Source organism: Nerophis ophidion, linkage group LG03 (genome assembly GCF_033978795.1).
Source record: "Nerophis ophidion isolate RoL-2023_Sa linkage group LG03, RoL_Noph_v1.0, whole genome shotgun sequence".
Classification (NCBI taxonomy): Eukaryota; Metazoa; Chordata; class Actinopteri; order Syngnathiformes; family Syngnathidae; genus Nerophis; species Nerophis ophidion.
In genome coordinates this window covers 87138154-87156334 of record NC_084613.1, presented here as the reverse complement: position 1 = coordinate 87156334, position 18181 = coordinate 87138154, and the positions used below count along the sequence as shown (strand labels likewise).

The window sequence follows — 18181 nt, the reverse complement described above, 5'->3', positions numbered from 1 at the left end:
GAAATCCGGGAATTTTTTTTTAGAATTGTTGAAAGAGAGCACACAATTTTCAAACAGGCTGAATATTTTGAAGTTGGAACAGTTTGAAGCAGATGAAATTTGTGGGAATTGTGGAACTTTGAAGAATGTCCCGTTGATTTCAATGGGAATTTCCCCAAATTTTGGGAATTTCGGGAAATGCTGGAAAATTTTGGGAAAATGGTATAACACGTGATTGTTCTCAATGAGTTGAAATGGTTGATGTCGACATTTTTCAAATCTGTTGACAAAAGTGGAAGTACTAACATGCGAATTGCGAAATGGTATTACGGAATTCCTGGAAATTTAGGGGAACAGGGATTTTTTCCATTTTAAAAAACAACTTTGTTTATTTTCCCAATTAAGAGCGATGTTTTGACAGAGGAAAAGTTGAAGTGGGTTGAGAAAGATGGGCGGGGTAGTCGCCAGAAAAAAAGAGTGGAACTAGGGCTTTGGAAAACTAGGAATTCTGGAAAATCCTGGCTTTTTTTTTTTTTACTTTACTAAATAATTTGAATTTCCATAAGGATGTAGTGTGTTGAAGGTGGAGTTGTTTGAATTGCTTGAAAAATGTGGAAATGGTGGAAGTTTGGAAAAATGGCGAATTAATTTTGAATGGGAAAAACGTTCCGGAAAACCTGAAAATCTGGAAAATCTGGGAATTTTTTAAAATTTGTCACAGATAAGTTGGAACGGTTTGAATCAGATGAAACATGCGGGAATTGTGTAACTTTGAAGAATTTAACATTGTTTTTAATGGGAATTTCCCGGAAATTGGGGTATTTCGGGAAAACTGGGAATTTTTACAGTTTAAAAAAATAACTTCTTTTTTTGTCCTATTTAATAGGAATGTTTTGACAGTGGAACGGTTGAAGTGGGTTGAAAAAGGTGGGAGGAGGAGTCGCCAGGAAAAAGGGTTGGAAATAGGGCTTTGGAAAACCAGGATTTCTGTAAAATCCTGGAATTTATTTGAATTTGGAAAAAAAAAAATACTCTGAATTTCCAGAAAGGTGGAATGTGTTGAAAGTGGAATTTTTTGAATAGGTTGAAAAATGTAGAAATGTTGAAAGCTTGGAAAAATAGCCAATTCCTTTTGAACGGGGCTAATGGGAAAAAAGAGGGGGGGGGAAAAGGAATTATGGGAAATCTGGGAATTTTTTTTGAATTTTTGAAGAAGGGCACACAATTCCCAAATAGGCTGAAAATTTTGAAGTTGGAACAGTTTGAAGCAAATGAAATATGTGGGGATTGTGGAATTTTGAAGAATTTCCCGTTGATGTAAATGGGAATTTACCAAAAATGTGTGAAATTCGGGAAAATCTGGAATTTTTTTGGGAAAATGGAAAAACACGTGATTGTTCTCAATGAGTTGAAATAGTTGATATTGACATTTTTCAAATAAGTGGAGAAATATTGAATGTTGAATTGCGGAATAGTATTACGGAATTCCTGGAAATTCAGGAAAACTGGAAATTTTTCCAATTTAAAAAACAACTTTGTTTTTTTTCCTAATTAAGAGGAATGTTTTGACAGTGGAACGGTTGAAGTGGGTTGAAAAAGGTTGGAGGAGTAGTCGCCAGCAAAAAAGGGTGGAAATAGGGCTTTGGAAAACCAGCAATTCTGGAAAATCCTGGAATTTCTTTGAACTCGGAAAAAAAAACACTTGGGTGGAATGTGTTGAAAGTGGAATTGTTAGAGTAGTTTGAAAAATGTGGAAATAGTGGAAGCTTGGAAAAATGTCCAATTCATTTTGAACTGGGAAAAACCTCCCGGAAAACCTGGAATTCTGGGAAATCTGGGAATATTTGGAATTTTTCAAGGGAAAGCCTGAGATTCCTGAATGGCAAAATCAAAAATTCCTTGGTGGAATTGTTAGTGTAGTTTGAAAAATGTTGAAAAGGTGGATGCTTGGAAAAATGGCCAATTAATTTTGAATGGGGAAAAAAGGAAAAAAAGGAATAATGGGAAATTCGGGAATTTTTTTAGAGTTGTTAAAGAAGGGCACACAATTTTCAAACCGGCCAAATATTTTGGAAGTTGGAAAATTTTGAAGCAGATGAAATATGTGGGAATTGTGGAATCTGAAGAATGAAATAAAAATAAAATCGGTGGGATTTTCTCCAAAATTTGGGAATTTCGGGAAAAGCTGGAATTTTTTTGGATAAAGGTAAAACACGTGAAAAGTCTGAATGAGTTGAAATGGTTGATGTTGACATTTTTCAAATCAGTTGAGAAATGTGGAAATTCTAACATGTTGAATTGCAAAATGATATTGCGGAATTCCTGTAAAATCGGGAAAACTGGTAATTTTTCCAGTTTAAAAACAACTTTGATTGTTGTCATAGTTAAGTGGAATGTTTTGACATTGGAACGGTTGAAGTGGTTGGAAAATGGTAAGAGAAGTTTTCACCAGAATAAAGGGTGGAAATAGGTGTTTGGAAAACCAGGATTTCTGGAAAATCCTGGATTTTGTTTTAACTTGGAAAAAAAAGTAATTTAAATTTCCAGAGGGGTGTAATGTGTTGAAGGTGGAATTGTTTGAATAGGTTGAAAAATGTTGAAATGGTGTAAGCTTGAAAAATGGCAAATTAATTTTGATTGGGTTAAATGGGAAAAAAGAAAGGAAAAACAGGAATTTTGGGAAATCCGGGAATTGTTTTAGAATTTTTGAAGGAGAGGATGCAATTCCCAAACAGGCTGAATAGTTTGAAGTTGGAACAGTTTGAAGCAGATGTGGGAATTGTGGAATCTGAAGAATGAAATGAAAATGAAATCAATGGGAATTTCCCCAAAATTTGGGAATTTCGGGAAAAGCTGGAATTTTTTCGATAAAGGTAAAACACGTGAAAAATCTGAATGAGTTGAAATGGTTAATGTTGACATTTTTCAAATCAGTTGAGAAATGTGGAAGTACTAAATTGTTGAATTGCGAAATGGTATTACGGAATTCCTGTAAAATCGGGAAAACTGGTAATTTTTCCAGTTTAAAAACAACTTTGATTGTTGTCATAGTTTAGTGGAATGTTTTGACGTTGGAACGGTTGAAGTGGTTGGAAAATGGTAAGAGAAGTTTTCACCAGAATAAAGGGTGGAAATAGGTGTTTGGAAAACCAGGAATTCTTGAAAATCCTGGAATTTGTTTTAACTTGGAAAAAAAAGTAATTTAAATTTCCAGAGGGGTGTAATGTGTTGAAGGTGGAATTGTTTGAATAGGTTAAAAAATGTTGAAATGGTGGAAGCTTGAGAAATGGCAAATTCATTTTGATTGGGACAAATGGGAAAAAAAAAAGGAATCATGGGAAATCCGGGAATTGTTTTAGAATTTTGAATGCAATTCCCAAACAGGCTGAATAGTTTGAAGTTGGAACAGTTTGAAGCAGATGTGGGAATTGTGGAATCTGAAGAATGAAATGAAAATGAAATCAATGGGAATTTCCCCAAAATTTGGGAATTTCGGGAAAATCTGGAATTTTTTCCATAAAGGTAAAACACGTGAAAAGTCTGAATGAGTTGAAATGGTTGATGTTGACATTTTCCAAATCAGTTGAGAAATGTGGAAGTACTAAATTGTTGAATTGTGAAATGGTATTACGGAATTCCTGTAAAATCGGGAAAACTGGTAATTTTTCCAGTTTAAAAACAACTTTGATTGTTGTCATAGTTTAGTGGAATGTTTTGACGTTGGAACGGTTGAAGTGGTTGGAAAATGGTAAGAGAAGTTTTCACCAGAATAAAGGGTGGAAATAGGTGTTTGGAAAACCAGGAATTCTTGAAAATCCTGGAATTTGTTTTAACTTGGAAAAAAAAGTAATTTAAATTTCCAGAGGGGTGTAATGTGTTGAAGGTGGAATTGTTTGAATAGGTTAAAAAATGTTGAAATGGTGGAAGCTTGAGAAATGGCAAATTCATTTTGATTGGGACAAATGGGAAAAAAAAAAGGAATCATGGGAAATCCGGGAATTGTTTTAGAATTTTGAATGCAATTCCCAAACAGGCTGAATAGTTTGAAGTTGGAACAGTTTGAAGCAGATGTGGGAATTGTGGAATCTGAAGAATGAAATGAAAATGAAATCAATGGGAATTTCCCCAAAATTTGGGAATTTCGGGAAAATCTGGAATTTTTTCCATAAAGGTAAAACACGTGAAAAGTCTGAATGAGTTGAAATGGTTGATGTTGACATTTTCCAAATCAGTTGAGAAATGTGGAAGTACTAAATTGTTGAATTGTGAAATGGTATTACGGAATTCCTGTAAAATCGGGAAAACTGGTAATTTTTCCAGTTTAAAAACAACTTTGATTGTTGTCATAGTTTAGTGGAATGTTTTGACGTTGGAACGGTTGAAGTGGTTGGAAAATGGTAAGAGAAGTTTTCACCAGAATAAAGGGTGGAAATAGGTGTTTGGAAAACCAGGAATTCTTGAAAATCCTGGAATTTGTTTTAACTTGGAAAAAAAAGTAATTTAAATTTCCAGAGGGGTGTAATGTGTTGAAGGTGGAATTGTTTGAATAGGTTAAAAAATGTTGAAATGGTGGAAGCTTGAGAAATGGCAAATTCATTTTGATTGGGACAAATGGGAAAAAAAAAAGGAATCATGGGAAATCCGGGAATTGTTTTAGAATTTTGAATGCAATTCCCAAACAGGCTGAATAGTTTGAAGTTGGAACAGTTTGAAGCAGATGTGGGAATTGTGGAATCTGAAGCATGAAATGAAAATGAAATCAATGGGAATTTCCCCAAAATTTGGGAATTTCGGGAAAATCTGGAATTTTTTCCATAAAGGTAAAACACGTGAAAAGTCTGAATGAGTTGAAATGGTTGATGTTGACATTTTCCAAATCAGTTGAGAAATGTGGAAGTACTAAATTGTTGAATTGTGAAATGGTGTTACGGAATTCCTGTAAATTCGAGAAAACTGGGAATTTTTCCAGTTTAAAAACAATGTTGATTGTTGTCACAATTAAGTGGAATGTTTTGACAAGTGGTTTGAAATTGGTAAGAGGAGTTTTTACCAGAATAATGGGTGGAAATAGGGCTTTGGAAAACCAGGAATTCTGGAAAATGCTAGAATTTTTTTGAACTCGGAAAAAAGCCACTTGGGTGGAATGTGTTGAAAGTGGAATCGTTAGAGTAGTTTGAAAATTTTAGAAATGGTGGGAGCTGGGAAAAATGGCCAATTCATTTTGAACTGGGAAAAACGTCCCAGAAAACCTGGAATTCTGGGAAATCTGGGAATATTTGGAATTTTTCAAGGGGAAAGCCTGAGATTCCTGAATGGCAAAAGCAAAAATTCCTTCCTTCCACTTTGAAGAAAAGGTGACCTTAGTCACATCGCTACAAAAAGAACAGCGTTTGAGGTGGGACCATGATTAACGTCGCGCCGTTAAGACACCCCCCCCCCCCCCCCCCCCCCCCCATCATTCCACCTTGTAATAATTGCTTACGACCTCAGTTTACAGTTAAATGTCGAGCTTTTAAAACATGAGTAAGTCTTTTTGGTGTGAGGTGGATTTTAATTGGTGGAATAAATTCTCAGAGGTCGGAGATCCCCCGGGCTGACAATTTCATGGAAAGATGTTTCCGGAGGTGCGTGGCAAACATCGGCGCTTTGTGGAACTTTTATACACCACCTGCATTTTTATCCTTTTCAATTACCTTAATTGTCTGATAATGTGCTTTTTTTGTGGAAAGGATGAACACAATGAAAGGCGGCAAGGTTTTCTTTATTTTGTTCAATTTATTTGTTTGCATATTAGTCTTTTTGAAGCAGTATTGCCAGGAGAGTAGTGAGCAGCTGCGGTGGCCGCGCCCGGCAGTCATTTTATTATGTGTGTGTGTCAAAGGGATAGAGGCTACACCGAGACAGAACTGCGGTTTACCAGGTTTATTTAAACCTTTAATGAATGTGTGGGGTGTGTATGCTACCGCAAGTGAATGAGTGCGGATGATGAGTTGTACCGGCGCGTGTTGAATAAATCTTTCGCAGAATCCAAGGGATAAGGCGGAGAGGCAGTCAGCGGGGAGGCAAGCAGTCGGTGGGCTTGAGAGAGTCAACGATGTCCGTGTCAAGGCAGGGGTCGAGGATCGATGGAGGCAAGCAGAGATCCGGGAAGAAGTCGTGAGGCGAGACACGATCACAGGCAACAGGGTAGACACAGTGGAAGACGCAAAGACGCGATGCTTACTCAGGGAGACTGGCTACTGTCCGCTGGCTTTCATGCCGATCCCTCTCATCAGGCCCAGGTGCGCTGATGTGCCATTGCCTGCAACTTTGTCACTACGTGGGCGTGCTGCGCCCAGCACGAGCAGGGGCATGTCCAAGCCTGCTCCAAGTCAATGATTAGTCAACTAACCGCTAAGATAGTCAATTATTAGTCGACTAATCGCTATTGTAGTTGATGATTAGCTGACTAATCATCAAGATAGACGATGATTAGTTGATGAATTGCTAAAATAGTTGATGATTCATTGACTAATCGCTAAGATAGACGATGATTAGTTGACGAATTGCTAAAATAGTTGATGATTCATTAACTAATCGCTAAGCTAGACGATGATTATTTGACTAATTGCTAAAATAGTCAATAATTGATTGACCAATTGCTAAGATAGACGATGATTAATCAACTAACCGCTAAGATAGTCAATAATTAGTCAACTAATTGCTATTGTAGTTGATGATTAGTTGACTAATCATTAAGCTAGTCCATGATTTTTGGGCTAAATGGTAAAATAGTCAATAATTGATTGACCAATTGCTAAGATAGACGATGATTAATCAACTAACCGCTAAGATAGTCAATAATTGGTCAACTAATCGCTATGGTAGTTGATGATTAGTTGACTAATCGTTAAGCTAGTCTATGATTATTTGGCTAAATGGTAAAATAGTCAATGATTGACTATTCGCTGACATAGTCAATAATTATTGACTAATCACTATGATAGTTGATGATTCATTGACTACTCGCTAAGATAGACGATGATTAGTTGACTAATTGCTAAAATAGTCAATAATTAAATGACCAATCGCTAAGATAGTCAATGATTAATCAACTAACCGCTAAGATATTCAATAATTGGTCAACTAATTGCTATTGTAGTTGATGATTAGTTGACTAATCGTTAAGCTGGTGTATGATTATGTGGCTCAATGCTAAAATAGTCAATAATTAATTGACTAATCGCTAAGATAGTCAATAATTATTGACTAATCGCTATGATAGTTGATGATTCATTGACTAATCGCTAAGGTAGACGATGATTAGTTGACTAATTGCTAAAATAGTCAATAGTTTATTGACCAATCGCTAAGATAGTCAATGATTAGTCAACTAACCGCTAAGATTGTCAATAATTAGTTGACTAATCGCCATGGTAGTTGATGATTAGTTGACTAATCGTTAAGCTAGTCCATGATTATTTGGTTAAATGGTAAAATAGTCAATGATTGACTCTTTGCTGACATAGTCAACAATTATTGACTAATCACTATGATAGTTGATGATTCATTGACCAATCGCTAAGATAGTCAATGATTAGTCAACTAACCGCTAAGATTGTCAATAATTAGTCGACTAATCGCCAGGGTAGTTGATGATTAGTTGACTAATCGTTAAGCTAGTCCATGATTTTTTGGCTAAATGGTAAAATAGTCAATGATTGACTATTCGCTGACATAGTCAATAATTATTGACTAATCGCTATGATAGTTGATGATTCATTGACTACTCGCTAAGGTAGACGATGATTAGTTGACTAATTGCTAAAATAGTCAATAATTAAATGACCAATCGCTAAGATAGTCAATGATTAATCAACTAACCGCTAAGATATTCAATAATTGGTCAACTAATCACTATGGTAGTTGATGATTAGTTGACTAATCGTTAAGCTGGTCTATGATTATTTGGCTAAAAAGATAAAATAGTCAATGATTGACTATTCGCTGACATAGTCAATAATTATTGACTAATCACTATGATAGTTGATGATTCATTGACTACTCGCTAAGATAGATGATGATTAGTTGACTAATTGCTAAAATAGTCAATAATTAAATGACCAATCGCTAAGATAGTCAATGATTAATCAACTAACCGCTAAGATATTCAATAATTGGTCAACTAATTGCTATTGCAGTTGATGATTAGTTGACTAATCGTTAAGCTGGTCTATGATTATGTGGCTCAATGCTAAATTAGTCAATAATTAATTGACTAATCGCTAAGATAGTCAATAATTATTGACTAATCGCTATGATAGTTGATGATTAATTGACTAATCGCTAAGGTAGACGATGATTAGTTGACTAATTGCTAAAATAGTCAATAGTTTATTGACCAATCGCTAAGATAGTCAATGATTAGTCAACTAACCGCTAAGATTGTCAATAATTAGTTGACTAATCGCCATGGTTGTTGATGATTAGCTGACTAATCGTTAAGCTAGTCCATGATTATTTGGCTAAATCGTAAAATAGTCAATGATTGACTATTCGCTGACATAGTCAATAATTATTGACTAATCACTATGATAGTTGATGATTCATTGACTACTCGCTAAGATAGACGATGATTAGTTGACTAACTGCTAAAATAGTCAATAATTAAATGACCAATCGCTAAGATAGTCAATGATTAGTCAACTAACCGCTAAGATAGTCAATAATTAGTTGACTAATCGCCATGGTTGTTGATGATTAGTTGACTAATCATTAAGCTAGTCCATGATTTTTTGGAAAAATGGTAAAATAGTCAATGATTGACTATTCGCTGACATAGTCAATAATTATTGACTAATCACTATGATAGTTGATGATTCATTGACTACTCGCTAAGATAGACGATGATTAGTTGACTAATTGCTAAAATAGTCAATAATTAAATGACCAATCGCTAAGATAGTCAATAATTAGTCGACTAATCGCCATGGTAGTTGATGATTAGTTGACTAATCGTTAAGATAGTGTTAATAATTTCACACATAAGTCGCTCCTGAGTATAATTTGCAACCCAGGCAGAACTTTGAAAAAAAACTGTGACTTGTAGTCCAAAAAATACGGTAGTTTTATACTTGTGAGTATTGGCCCTTTGAGCTTATTAATTCCCAAATATTTTTTTTTAGATCTTTAAGATGGAAAGTGTAGCTGTCATTAAGATTTCTAATGACCGTAAGTCTTGAACTATGCAAAGTATTTCAATGGTTGGAAACTGCACTTTTGGATGATATACTAGTTACTATGGTGGTCTAATTAGTTACTATGGTCATCTAATTAGTTACTATGGTGGTCTAATTAGTTACTATGGTGGTCTAATGAGTTACTATGGTGGTCTAATGAGTTACTATGGTGGTCTAATTAGTTACTATGGTGGTCTAATTAGTTACTATGGTGGTCTAATTAGTTACTATGGTGGTCTAATTAGTTACTATGGTCATCTAATTAGTTACTGTGGTGGTCTAATTAGTTACTATGGTCATCTAATTAGTTACTATGGTGGTCTAATTAGTTACTATGGTGGTCTAATTAGTTACTATGGTCATCTAATTAGTTACTGTGGTGGTCTAATTAGTTACTATGGTCATCTAATTAGTTACTATGGTGGTCTAATTAGTTACTATGGTCATCTAATTAGTTACTATGGTGGTCTAATTAGTTACTATGGTCATCTAATTAGTTACTATGGTGGTCTAATTAGTTACTATGGTGGTCTAATTAGTTACTATGGTGGTCTAATTAGTTACTATGGTCATCTAATTAGTTACTATGGTCATCTAATTAGTTACTATGGTCATCTAATTAGCTACTATGGTCATCTAATTAGTTACTATGGTCATCTAATCAGTTACTATGGTCATCTAATTAGTTACTATGGTCATCTAATTAGTTACTATGGTCATCTAATTAGCTACTATGGTCATCTAATTAGTTACTATGGTCATCTAATTAGCTACTATGGTCATCTAATTAGTTACTATGGTCATCTAATCAGTTACTATGGTCATCTAATTAGTTACTATGGTCATCTAATTAGTTACTATGGTCATCTAATTAGTTACTATGGTCATCTAATTAGTTACTATGGTCATCTAATTAGCTACTATGGTCATCTAATTAGTTACTATGGTCATCTAATCAGTTACTATGGTCATCTAATTAGTTACTATGGTGGTCTAATTAGTTACTATGGTCATTTAATTAGTTACTATGGTCATCTAAGTAGTTACTATGGGCATCTAATTAGTTACTATGGTCGTCTAATCAGTTACTATGGTCATCTAATTAGTTACTATGGTGGTCTAATTAGTTACTATGGTGGTCTAATTAGTTACTATGGTGGTCTAATTAGTTACTATGGTCGTCTAATTAGTTACTATGGTCATCTAATTAGTTACTATGGTCATCTAATTAGCTACTATGGTCATCTAATTAGTTACTATGGTCATCTAATTAGCTACTATGGTCATCTAATTAGTTACTATGGTCATCTAATCAGTTACTATGGTCATCTAATTAGTTACTATGGTCATCTAATTAGTTACTATGGTCATCTAATTAGTTACTATGGTCATCTAATTAGTTACTATGGTCATCTAATTAGCTACTATGGTCATCTAATTAGTTACTATGGTCATCTAATCAGTTACTATGGTCATCTAATTAGTTACTATGGTGGTCTAATTAGTTACTATGGTCATCTAATTAGTTACTATGGTCATCTAAGTAGTTACTATGGGCATCTAATTAGTTACTATGGTCGTCTAATCAGTTACTATGGTCATCTAATTAGTTACTATGGTGGTCTAATTAGTTACTATGGTGGTCTAATTAGTTACTCTGGTGGTCTAATTAGTTACTATGGTCGTCTAATTAGTTACTATGGTCATCTAATTAGTTACTATGGTGGTCTAATCAGTTACTATGGTCATCTAATTAGTTACTATGGTAATATAATGAGTTACTATGGTCATCTAATTAGTTACTATGCTCATCTAATTAGTTACTATGGTCATCTAATTAGTTACTATGGTCATCTAAGTAGTTACTATGGGCATCTAATTAGTTACTATGGTCATCTAATTAGTTACTATGGTCGTCTAATTAGTTACTATGGTGGTCTAATCAGTTACTATGGCCATCTAATTAGTTACTATGGTAATATAATGAGTTACTATGGTCATCTAATTAGTTACTATGCTCATCTAATTAGTTACTATGGTCATCTAATTAGTTACTATGGTCATCCAAGTAGTTACTATGGGCATCTAATTAGTTACTATGGTCATCTAATTAGTTACGATGCTCATCTAATTTGTTACTATGGTCATTTAATTAGTTACTATGGTCGTCTAATTAGTTACTATGGTCATCTAATCAGTTACTATGGCCATCTAATGAGTTACTATGGTCATCTAATTAGTTACTATGGTCATCTAATTAGTTACTATGTTCATCTAATTAGTTACTATGGTCATCTAATTAGTTACTATGGTCATCTAAGTAGTTACTATGGTCGTCTAATTAGTTACTATGGTCATATAATTAGTTACTATGGTAATCTAATTAGTTACTATGGTCATCTAATTAGTTACTATGGTCATCTAATTAGTTACTATGGTCATCTACGTCACAGCAGCTCAGACAATGCACAAGCAGTGTGGGCGGGAAGCGTTTCCACAGACAAGGAAGGAGATTTTCACAAAAATGTTCTAAAGCTTAGTGATATACAGAATAGAATAGAATAGAAAAGACTTTATTGATTGTCTTTAACGTCCTTTGTTTTCTTTGATGTTTGATGTTTCTCTCTCAACACACATGTAAGAGCGATGTGTGCTATGGCTATGATTTTTTTTCTCCCTTGGCCTCAGTCTGGGCCCCTTTCCAGGGGCCCAGACTTAGACCGATTGTTTTATTTTATTTATTTATTTTTTCTGTCCCATTCCCCCCACTTGTTTACCTGTATCTCACCTTTTTTATAAGGGGCGCCGCAAGTTGGCAGACTCGTCAACGATCCTGTTCTGTCTCCCTGTAATATTTGTCTGACCTTGAATGGGATTGTGCTGAAAATTTAAATTTCCCCTCAGGGATAATAAAGTCTGATTCTGATTCTGATCCCTGGGGGGAACTCAGCAAATCCGAGATATACCAGATCATAGGTGGGTTCATTTTGTACCCTACGCGTTCATATTTCACTGTTTGTTGCATTTTTGTCGCGTTTCACTTCAATCAAAAGCGGGCCTGACATTCATATCGTATCAATATTCAGTGTTTTATCGTTCATAGAAAAAATGTAAAATCCCATTAAGTTTTGTACCCTACGCGTTTATATTTCACTGTTTGTTGCATTCTGGTCGCGTTTCACTTCAATCAAAAGCGGGCGTAACATTAATATATTGTCAATATTCAGTGTTTTATCAGTCATAGAAAAAATGTAAAAAATTCCATTATGTTTTTTAAGGCGGTCTGTCATAAATGTTATAGCATTCAATCAGACATTTTATATTAGTGCTCCTAAAAAATAGATATACTGGCCCCCAGACACCTTTTTTTCTCTAAATGTGGTCAAAATAATTGCCCAGGCCTGATTTAGGACCAAAACACTTAAAACAAGTAAAACACTCTAACATGAAATCTGCTTAGTGAGAAGAATTATCTTATCGGACGGAAAATAAGCAAAAATCCCCCTTATTTGAGATAGTTCATCTTACTTGGATTTCAGTTTTCTGCAGCACATGTTGTCCCCGTGACTGCGTGGGTACGCCGGCTTCCTCCCGCCTCCAAAGACATGCACCTGGGGATAGGCCCCTCCCACCTCCAAAAACATGCACCTGGGAATAGGCCCCTCCCACCTCCAAAGACATGCACTTGGGAATAGGCCCCTCCCACCTCCAAAGACATGCACCTGGAGATAGGCCCCTCCCACCTCCCAAGACATGCACTTGGGAATAGGCCCCTCCCACCTCCAAAGACATGCACCTGGGGATATGCCCCTCCCACCTCCAAAGACATGCACTTGGGAATAGGCCCCTCCCACCTCCAAAGACATGCACCTGGGGATAGGCCCCTCCCACCTCCAAAGACATGCACCAGGGGATAGACCCCTCCCACCTCCAAAGACATGCACCTGGGGATAGGCCCCTCCCACCTCCAAAGACATGCACCTGGAGATAGGCCCCTCCCACCTCCACAGACATGCACCTGGGGATAGGCCCCTCCCACCTCCAAAGACATGCACCTGGGGATAGGCCCCTCCCACCTCCAAAGACATGCACCTGGGGATAGGCTCCTCCCACCTCCAAAGACATGCACTTGGGGATAGGTTGTTTGGCAACACTAAATGGTCCCTAGTGTGTGAATGTTGTCTGTGTCCAGGGTGTACACTAGCTTCCGCCCAAATGCAGCTGAGATATGCCCCCCCCCCCACACCCCCATACACACACGCACACGCACACACCCCTTCGAAAGGGACAATCAGTATAAAATTGATTGATTCTTCATAGTGTCTTTTTTATTCTCCTCTCCAGACCCCCAAGTGTTGGACGGGTCGCTTCCTGATGAACCTCTGGGCCATCTTCTGCCTCCTCGTCCTCTCCAGCTACACGGCCAACCTGGCGGCCGTCATGGTCGGCGAGAAGACCTTCGAGCAGGTCTCAGGAATCCATGACGACAAGGTCAGACTCCGCACGGCAAATCAATCTGCAAGGACGTGCTAATGATTAAGGTGGAATGGTTAGTGACGGATTGTCATGTTCGGTATCCCTAACCGGGGGCATTTTCCGGCGCTGGCATGTTTGATGTGAGCTCCGTGGTGAACGGCGTCCTCTGCGTCTCCCGGCTTTTGCTAACCACTTCCTTCCTCTGCCGTGTTTGTCAGCTGCACCATCCCTCGCTGGGCTTCCGATTTGGCACGGTGAGGGAGAGCAGCGCCGAGGATTACATGAAGAAGAGCTTTCCCGAGATGCACGACTACATGCGGCGCTTCAACCAGCCCACCACCCCCGACGGCGTGCACATGTTGAAGTAAGGCCAAACGCCAACCAGCACTCGCCTTTGGCCATAACATTAGGGACCCCGATCCCCCATGACATCCAAGACAAAGTCGTTTTATTCTTTTTGAATCGACCGACGTCATGGGTGTCAAACTCTGGCCCGCCGTGTAATTTCATTTGGCCCTTGAGGTAATCAATCAATGTTTACTTATATAGCCCTAAATCACTAGTGTCTCAAAGGGCTGCACAAACCACTACCACATCCTCGGTAGGCCCACATAAGGGCCCACATAAGGGCAATATGATGGCAGTCACACATAAGAGATACATGCAGACTGCAATAGGATGTCAGTCACACATAAGAGACATGTGCAGACTGCAATAGGATGGCAGTCACACATAAGAGATATGTGCAGACTGCAATATGATGGCAGTCACACATAAGAGATACGTGCAGACTGCAATATGATGGCAGTCACACATAAGAGATACGTGTAGACTGCAATATGATGGCAGTCACACATAAGAGATACGTGTAGACTGCAATATGATGGCAGTCACACATAAGAGATACGTGTAGACTGCAATATGATGGCAGTCACACATCAATCAATCAATCAATCAATGTTTACTTATATAGCCCTACATCACTAGTGTCTCAAAGGGCTGCACAAACCACTACCACATCCTCGGTAGGCCCACATAAGGGCAAGGAAAAACTCACACCCAGTGGGACGTCGGTGACAATGATGACTATGAGAACCTTGGAGAGGAGGAAAGCAATGGATGTCGAGCGGGTCTAACATGATACTGTGAAAGTTCAATCCATAATGGATCCAACACAGTCGCGAGAGTCCAGTCCAAAGCGGATCCGACACAGCAGCGAGAGTCCCGCTCACAGCGGAGCCAGCAGGAAACCATCCCAAGCGGAGGCGGATCAGCAGCGCAGAGATGTCCCCAGCCGATACACGGGCGAGCAGTACATGGTCACCGGATCGGACCGGACCCCCTCCACAAGGGAGAGTGGGACATAGCAGAAAAAGAAAAGAAGCGGCAGATCAACTGGTCTAAAAAGGGAGTCTATTTAAAGGCTAGCGTATACAAATGAGTTTTAAGGTGAGACTTAAATGCTTCTACTGAGGTGGCATCTCGAACTGTTACCGGGAGGGCATTCCAGAGTACTGGAGCCCGAAATGAAAACGCTCTATAGCCCGCAGACTTTTTTTGGGCTTTGGGAATCACTAATATCAAATTAAGATTAGAGCTGGCCCGCCGGTGTTATACAGGGGTGGTGCCGCTGTAACAACGCATTCGCCAACCCTCACGATTTACCCGAGAGACTCCTGAATGTCACTCCCCCTCCCGGAAATCTCCCGGGGCAAAAATTATTCCAAATTTCTCCCAATTTCCACCCGGACAACAATATTGGGGGGCGTGCCTTAAAGGCACTACCTTTAGCGTCCTCTACAACCTGTCGTCACGTCCGCTTTTCCGCCATACAAACAACGTGCCGGCCCAGTCACATAATATCTGCGGCTTTAACACACACGAATGAATGCAACGCATACTTGGTCAACAGCCATACAGGTCAAACACAACCAAAATGCAAACACAGCGAAATATGAACGCGAAGAATAAAAAATAAACCCACCTACTGTCATGTCTTGTGATCATGTTTTGTTTTGTTAAGTTCTGTTTTGGTTAAGACTCTGTTGTTTCCTGTTTTGGCACTTCCTTGTTTGCTTTGTTACCATGCCAACCAACTGTCATGTCATGCACCTAATTTGTTTTGACTCACGCAGTTTTAAATCACATCTATTATTTAAACCGATAGTTGCCAGGAAGTCAGCCTGGCGACTTTACCTCTCTTCACTTCATGCCATGCTACCTCTGATACTGTCCATAGTTTTGCTCCTGTTTTTTCATGTCGCAGTTATCGAGTTTTGTTTCATGTTCATAGTTTCTGCTTTATTGCAAGTTTTTTTTTCATAGCCAAGTTTTGTACCTCCTTGTGAGCGCCTTTTCTTGGTTCCTGTTTCGAGCTAAGATTAAATCATGTCCTTACCTTCACGCCTTGCCCGCGCCAACTTTCCTTTGCATTCCGGAAAAACAAACCCCAAAGTCCACGTTCTGACAGAACGTGGACTTTAGGGTTTGTTTTTCTGATCACAAGACATGACACCTACAATCTGATGCATATGATAATGAAATTAAACAATGGATGTCCGCTAACTTTTTGCAACTCAACGCCAAAAAAACGGAAATGCTGATTATCGGTCCTGCTAGACACCGACCTCTATTTAATAATACAACTCTAACATTTGACAACCAAACAATTAAACAAGGCGACATGGTAAAGAATCTGGGTATTATCTTTGACCCAACTCTCTCCTTTGAGTCACACATTAAAAGCATTACTAAAACGGCCTTCTTTCATCTCCGTAATATCGCTAAAATTCGCTCCATTCTGTCCAATAAAGACGCTGAGATCATTATCCATGCGTTTGTTACGTCTCGGCTCGATTACTGTAACGTATTATTTTTGGGTCTCCCCATGTCTAGCATTAAAAAATTACAGTTGGTACGAAATGCGGCTGCTAGACTTTTGACAAGAACAACAAAGTTTGATCACATTACTCCTGTACTGTATATACCTTTATATACATATATACATACATATATACCTATACTGTATATACCTTTATATACATATATACATACATATATACCTATACTGTAAGGTATAGGTAAGGTTTTACTACTTACGTATAAAATACTACACGGTCTAGCTCCAGCCTATCTTGCCGATTGTATTGTACCATATGTCCCGGCAAGAAATCTGCGTTCAAAGGACTCCGGCTTATTAGTGATTCCCAAAGCCCAAAAAAAGTCTGCGGGCTATAGAGCGTTTTCCGTTCGGGCTCCAGTACTCTGGAATGCCCTCCCGGTAACAGTTCGAGATGCTACCTCAGTAGAAGCATTTAAGTCTCACCTTAAAACTCATTTGTATACTCTAGCCTTTATATAGACTCCCTTTTTAGACCAGTTGATCTGCCGCTTCTTTTCTTCTTCTCCTATGTCCCACTCTCCCTTGTGGAGGGGGTCCGGTCCGATCCGGTGGCCATGTACTGCTCGCCTGTGTATCGGCTGGGGACATCTCTGCGCTGCTGATCCGCCTCCGCTTGGGATGGTTTCCTGCTGGCTCCGCTGTGAACGGGACTCTCGCTGCTGTGTTGGATCCGCTTTGGACTGGACTCTCACGACTGTGTTGGATCCATTATGGATTGAACTTTCACAGTATCATGTTAGACCCGCTCGACATCCATTGCTTTCCTCCTCTCCAAGGTTCTCATAGTCATCATTGTCACCGACGTCCCACTGGGTGTGAGTTTTCCTTGCCCTTATGTGGGCCTACCGAGGATGTGGTAGTGGTTTGTGCAGCCCTTTGAGACACTAGTGATTTAGGGCTATATAAGTAAACATTGATTGATTGATTGATTGATTGATATATCACTAAACTTTAGAAATTTGTTAAAAAAATATACGTCCGCGTCTGTCCGTGACACCCGCATTTCAGGCTACGGAAACACTCCCTTAGATTACCATAGTAACTAATTAGATTACCATAGCAACAAATTAGATGACCATAGTAACTATTATATCATGCAAAAGCCGAGATTCCAACCATTGAAAAACGTTGTATAGTTCAAGACTTCCGGTCAGTAGAAAACATGAGTGCACATCATCATGGCAGCTACACTTTCCATCTTAAAGATCTAAAAAAATAATATTTGGGAATGTCCGGCAGGCCGGATTGAAAAGCCTTAATTCGCCCAGGTGTGGTGCGAAGTCGACTATGTACAGATTAGCTCCGGATAAACAAAGGTGACTTCAAAGTCAGGAAACAAGGAGAAGAAGAGGAAGTTTATTCGTGTGTTCCAAATTGGAGAGACTTAGGTTATCAAAGAGTGTCGTCCAATCTCACAAGCAGGGACTGACATGGAAGTTACATTATTTTTTTTTAGGGTTTAATACATTAATTGAGACAGGAATGATAAGCGGTGCAAACATAAGCAATTAACCAAAGGTTAAGAATAAATAATAAGTTTGACGAGTTTAGAAGAACACGAGTTTTGAAGATTAAGTCACTGGGCAAATATAGTTTGATAAAATTC

General features: G+C 38.3%; 1 protein-coding gene across 1 annotated transcript in view; it reads left to right on the top strand.

Annotated features, from left to right (window-relative positions):
- The window catches only part of grin3ba (glutamate receptor, ionotropic, N-methyl-D-aspartate 3Ba), a 200537-nt gene that overhangs the window by 109056 nt on the left and 73300 nt on the right, over positions 1 to 18181 (top strand). The window contains exons 13-14 of the mRNA XM_061893810.1: positions 13542 to 13688; positions 13892 to 14037. Of these exons, the coding sequence (XP_061749794.1) occupies positions 13542 to 13688; positions 13892 to 14037 (293 nt within the window). The remainder of the gene's footprint in view (positions 1 to 13541; positions 13689 to 13891; positions 14038 to 18181) is intronic.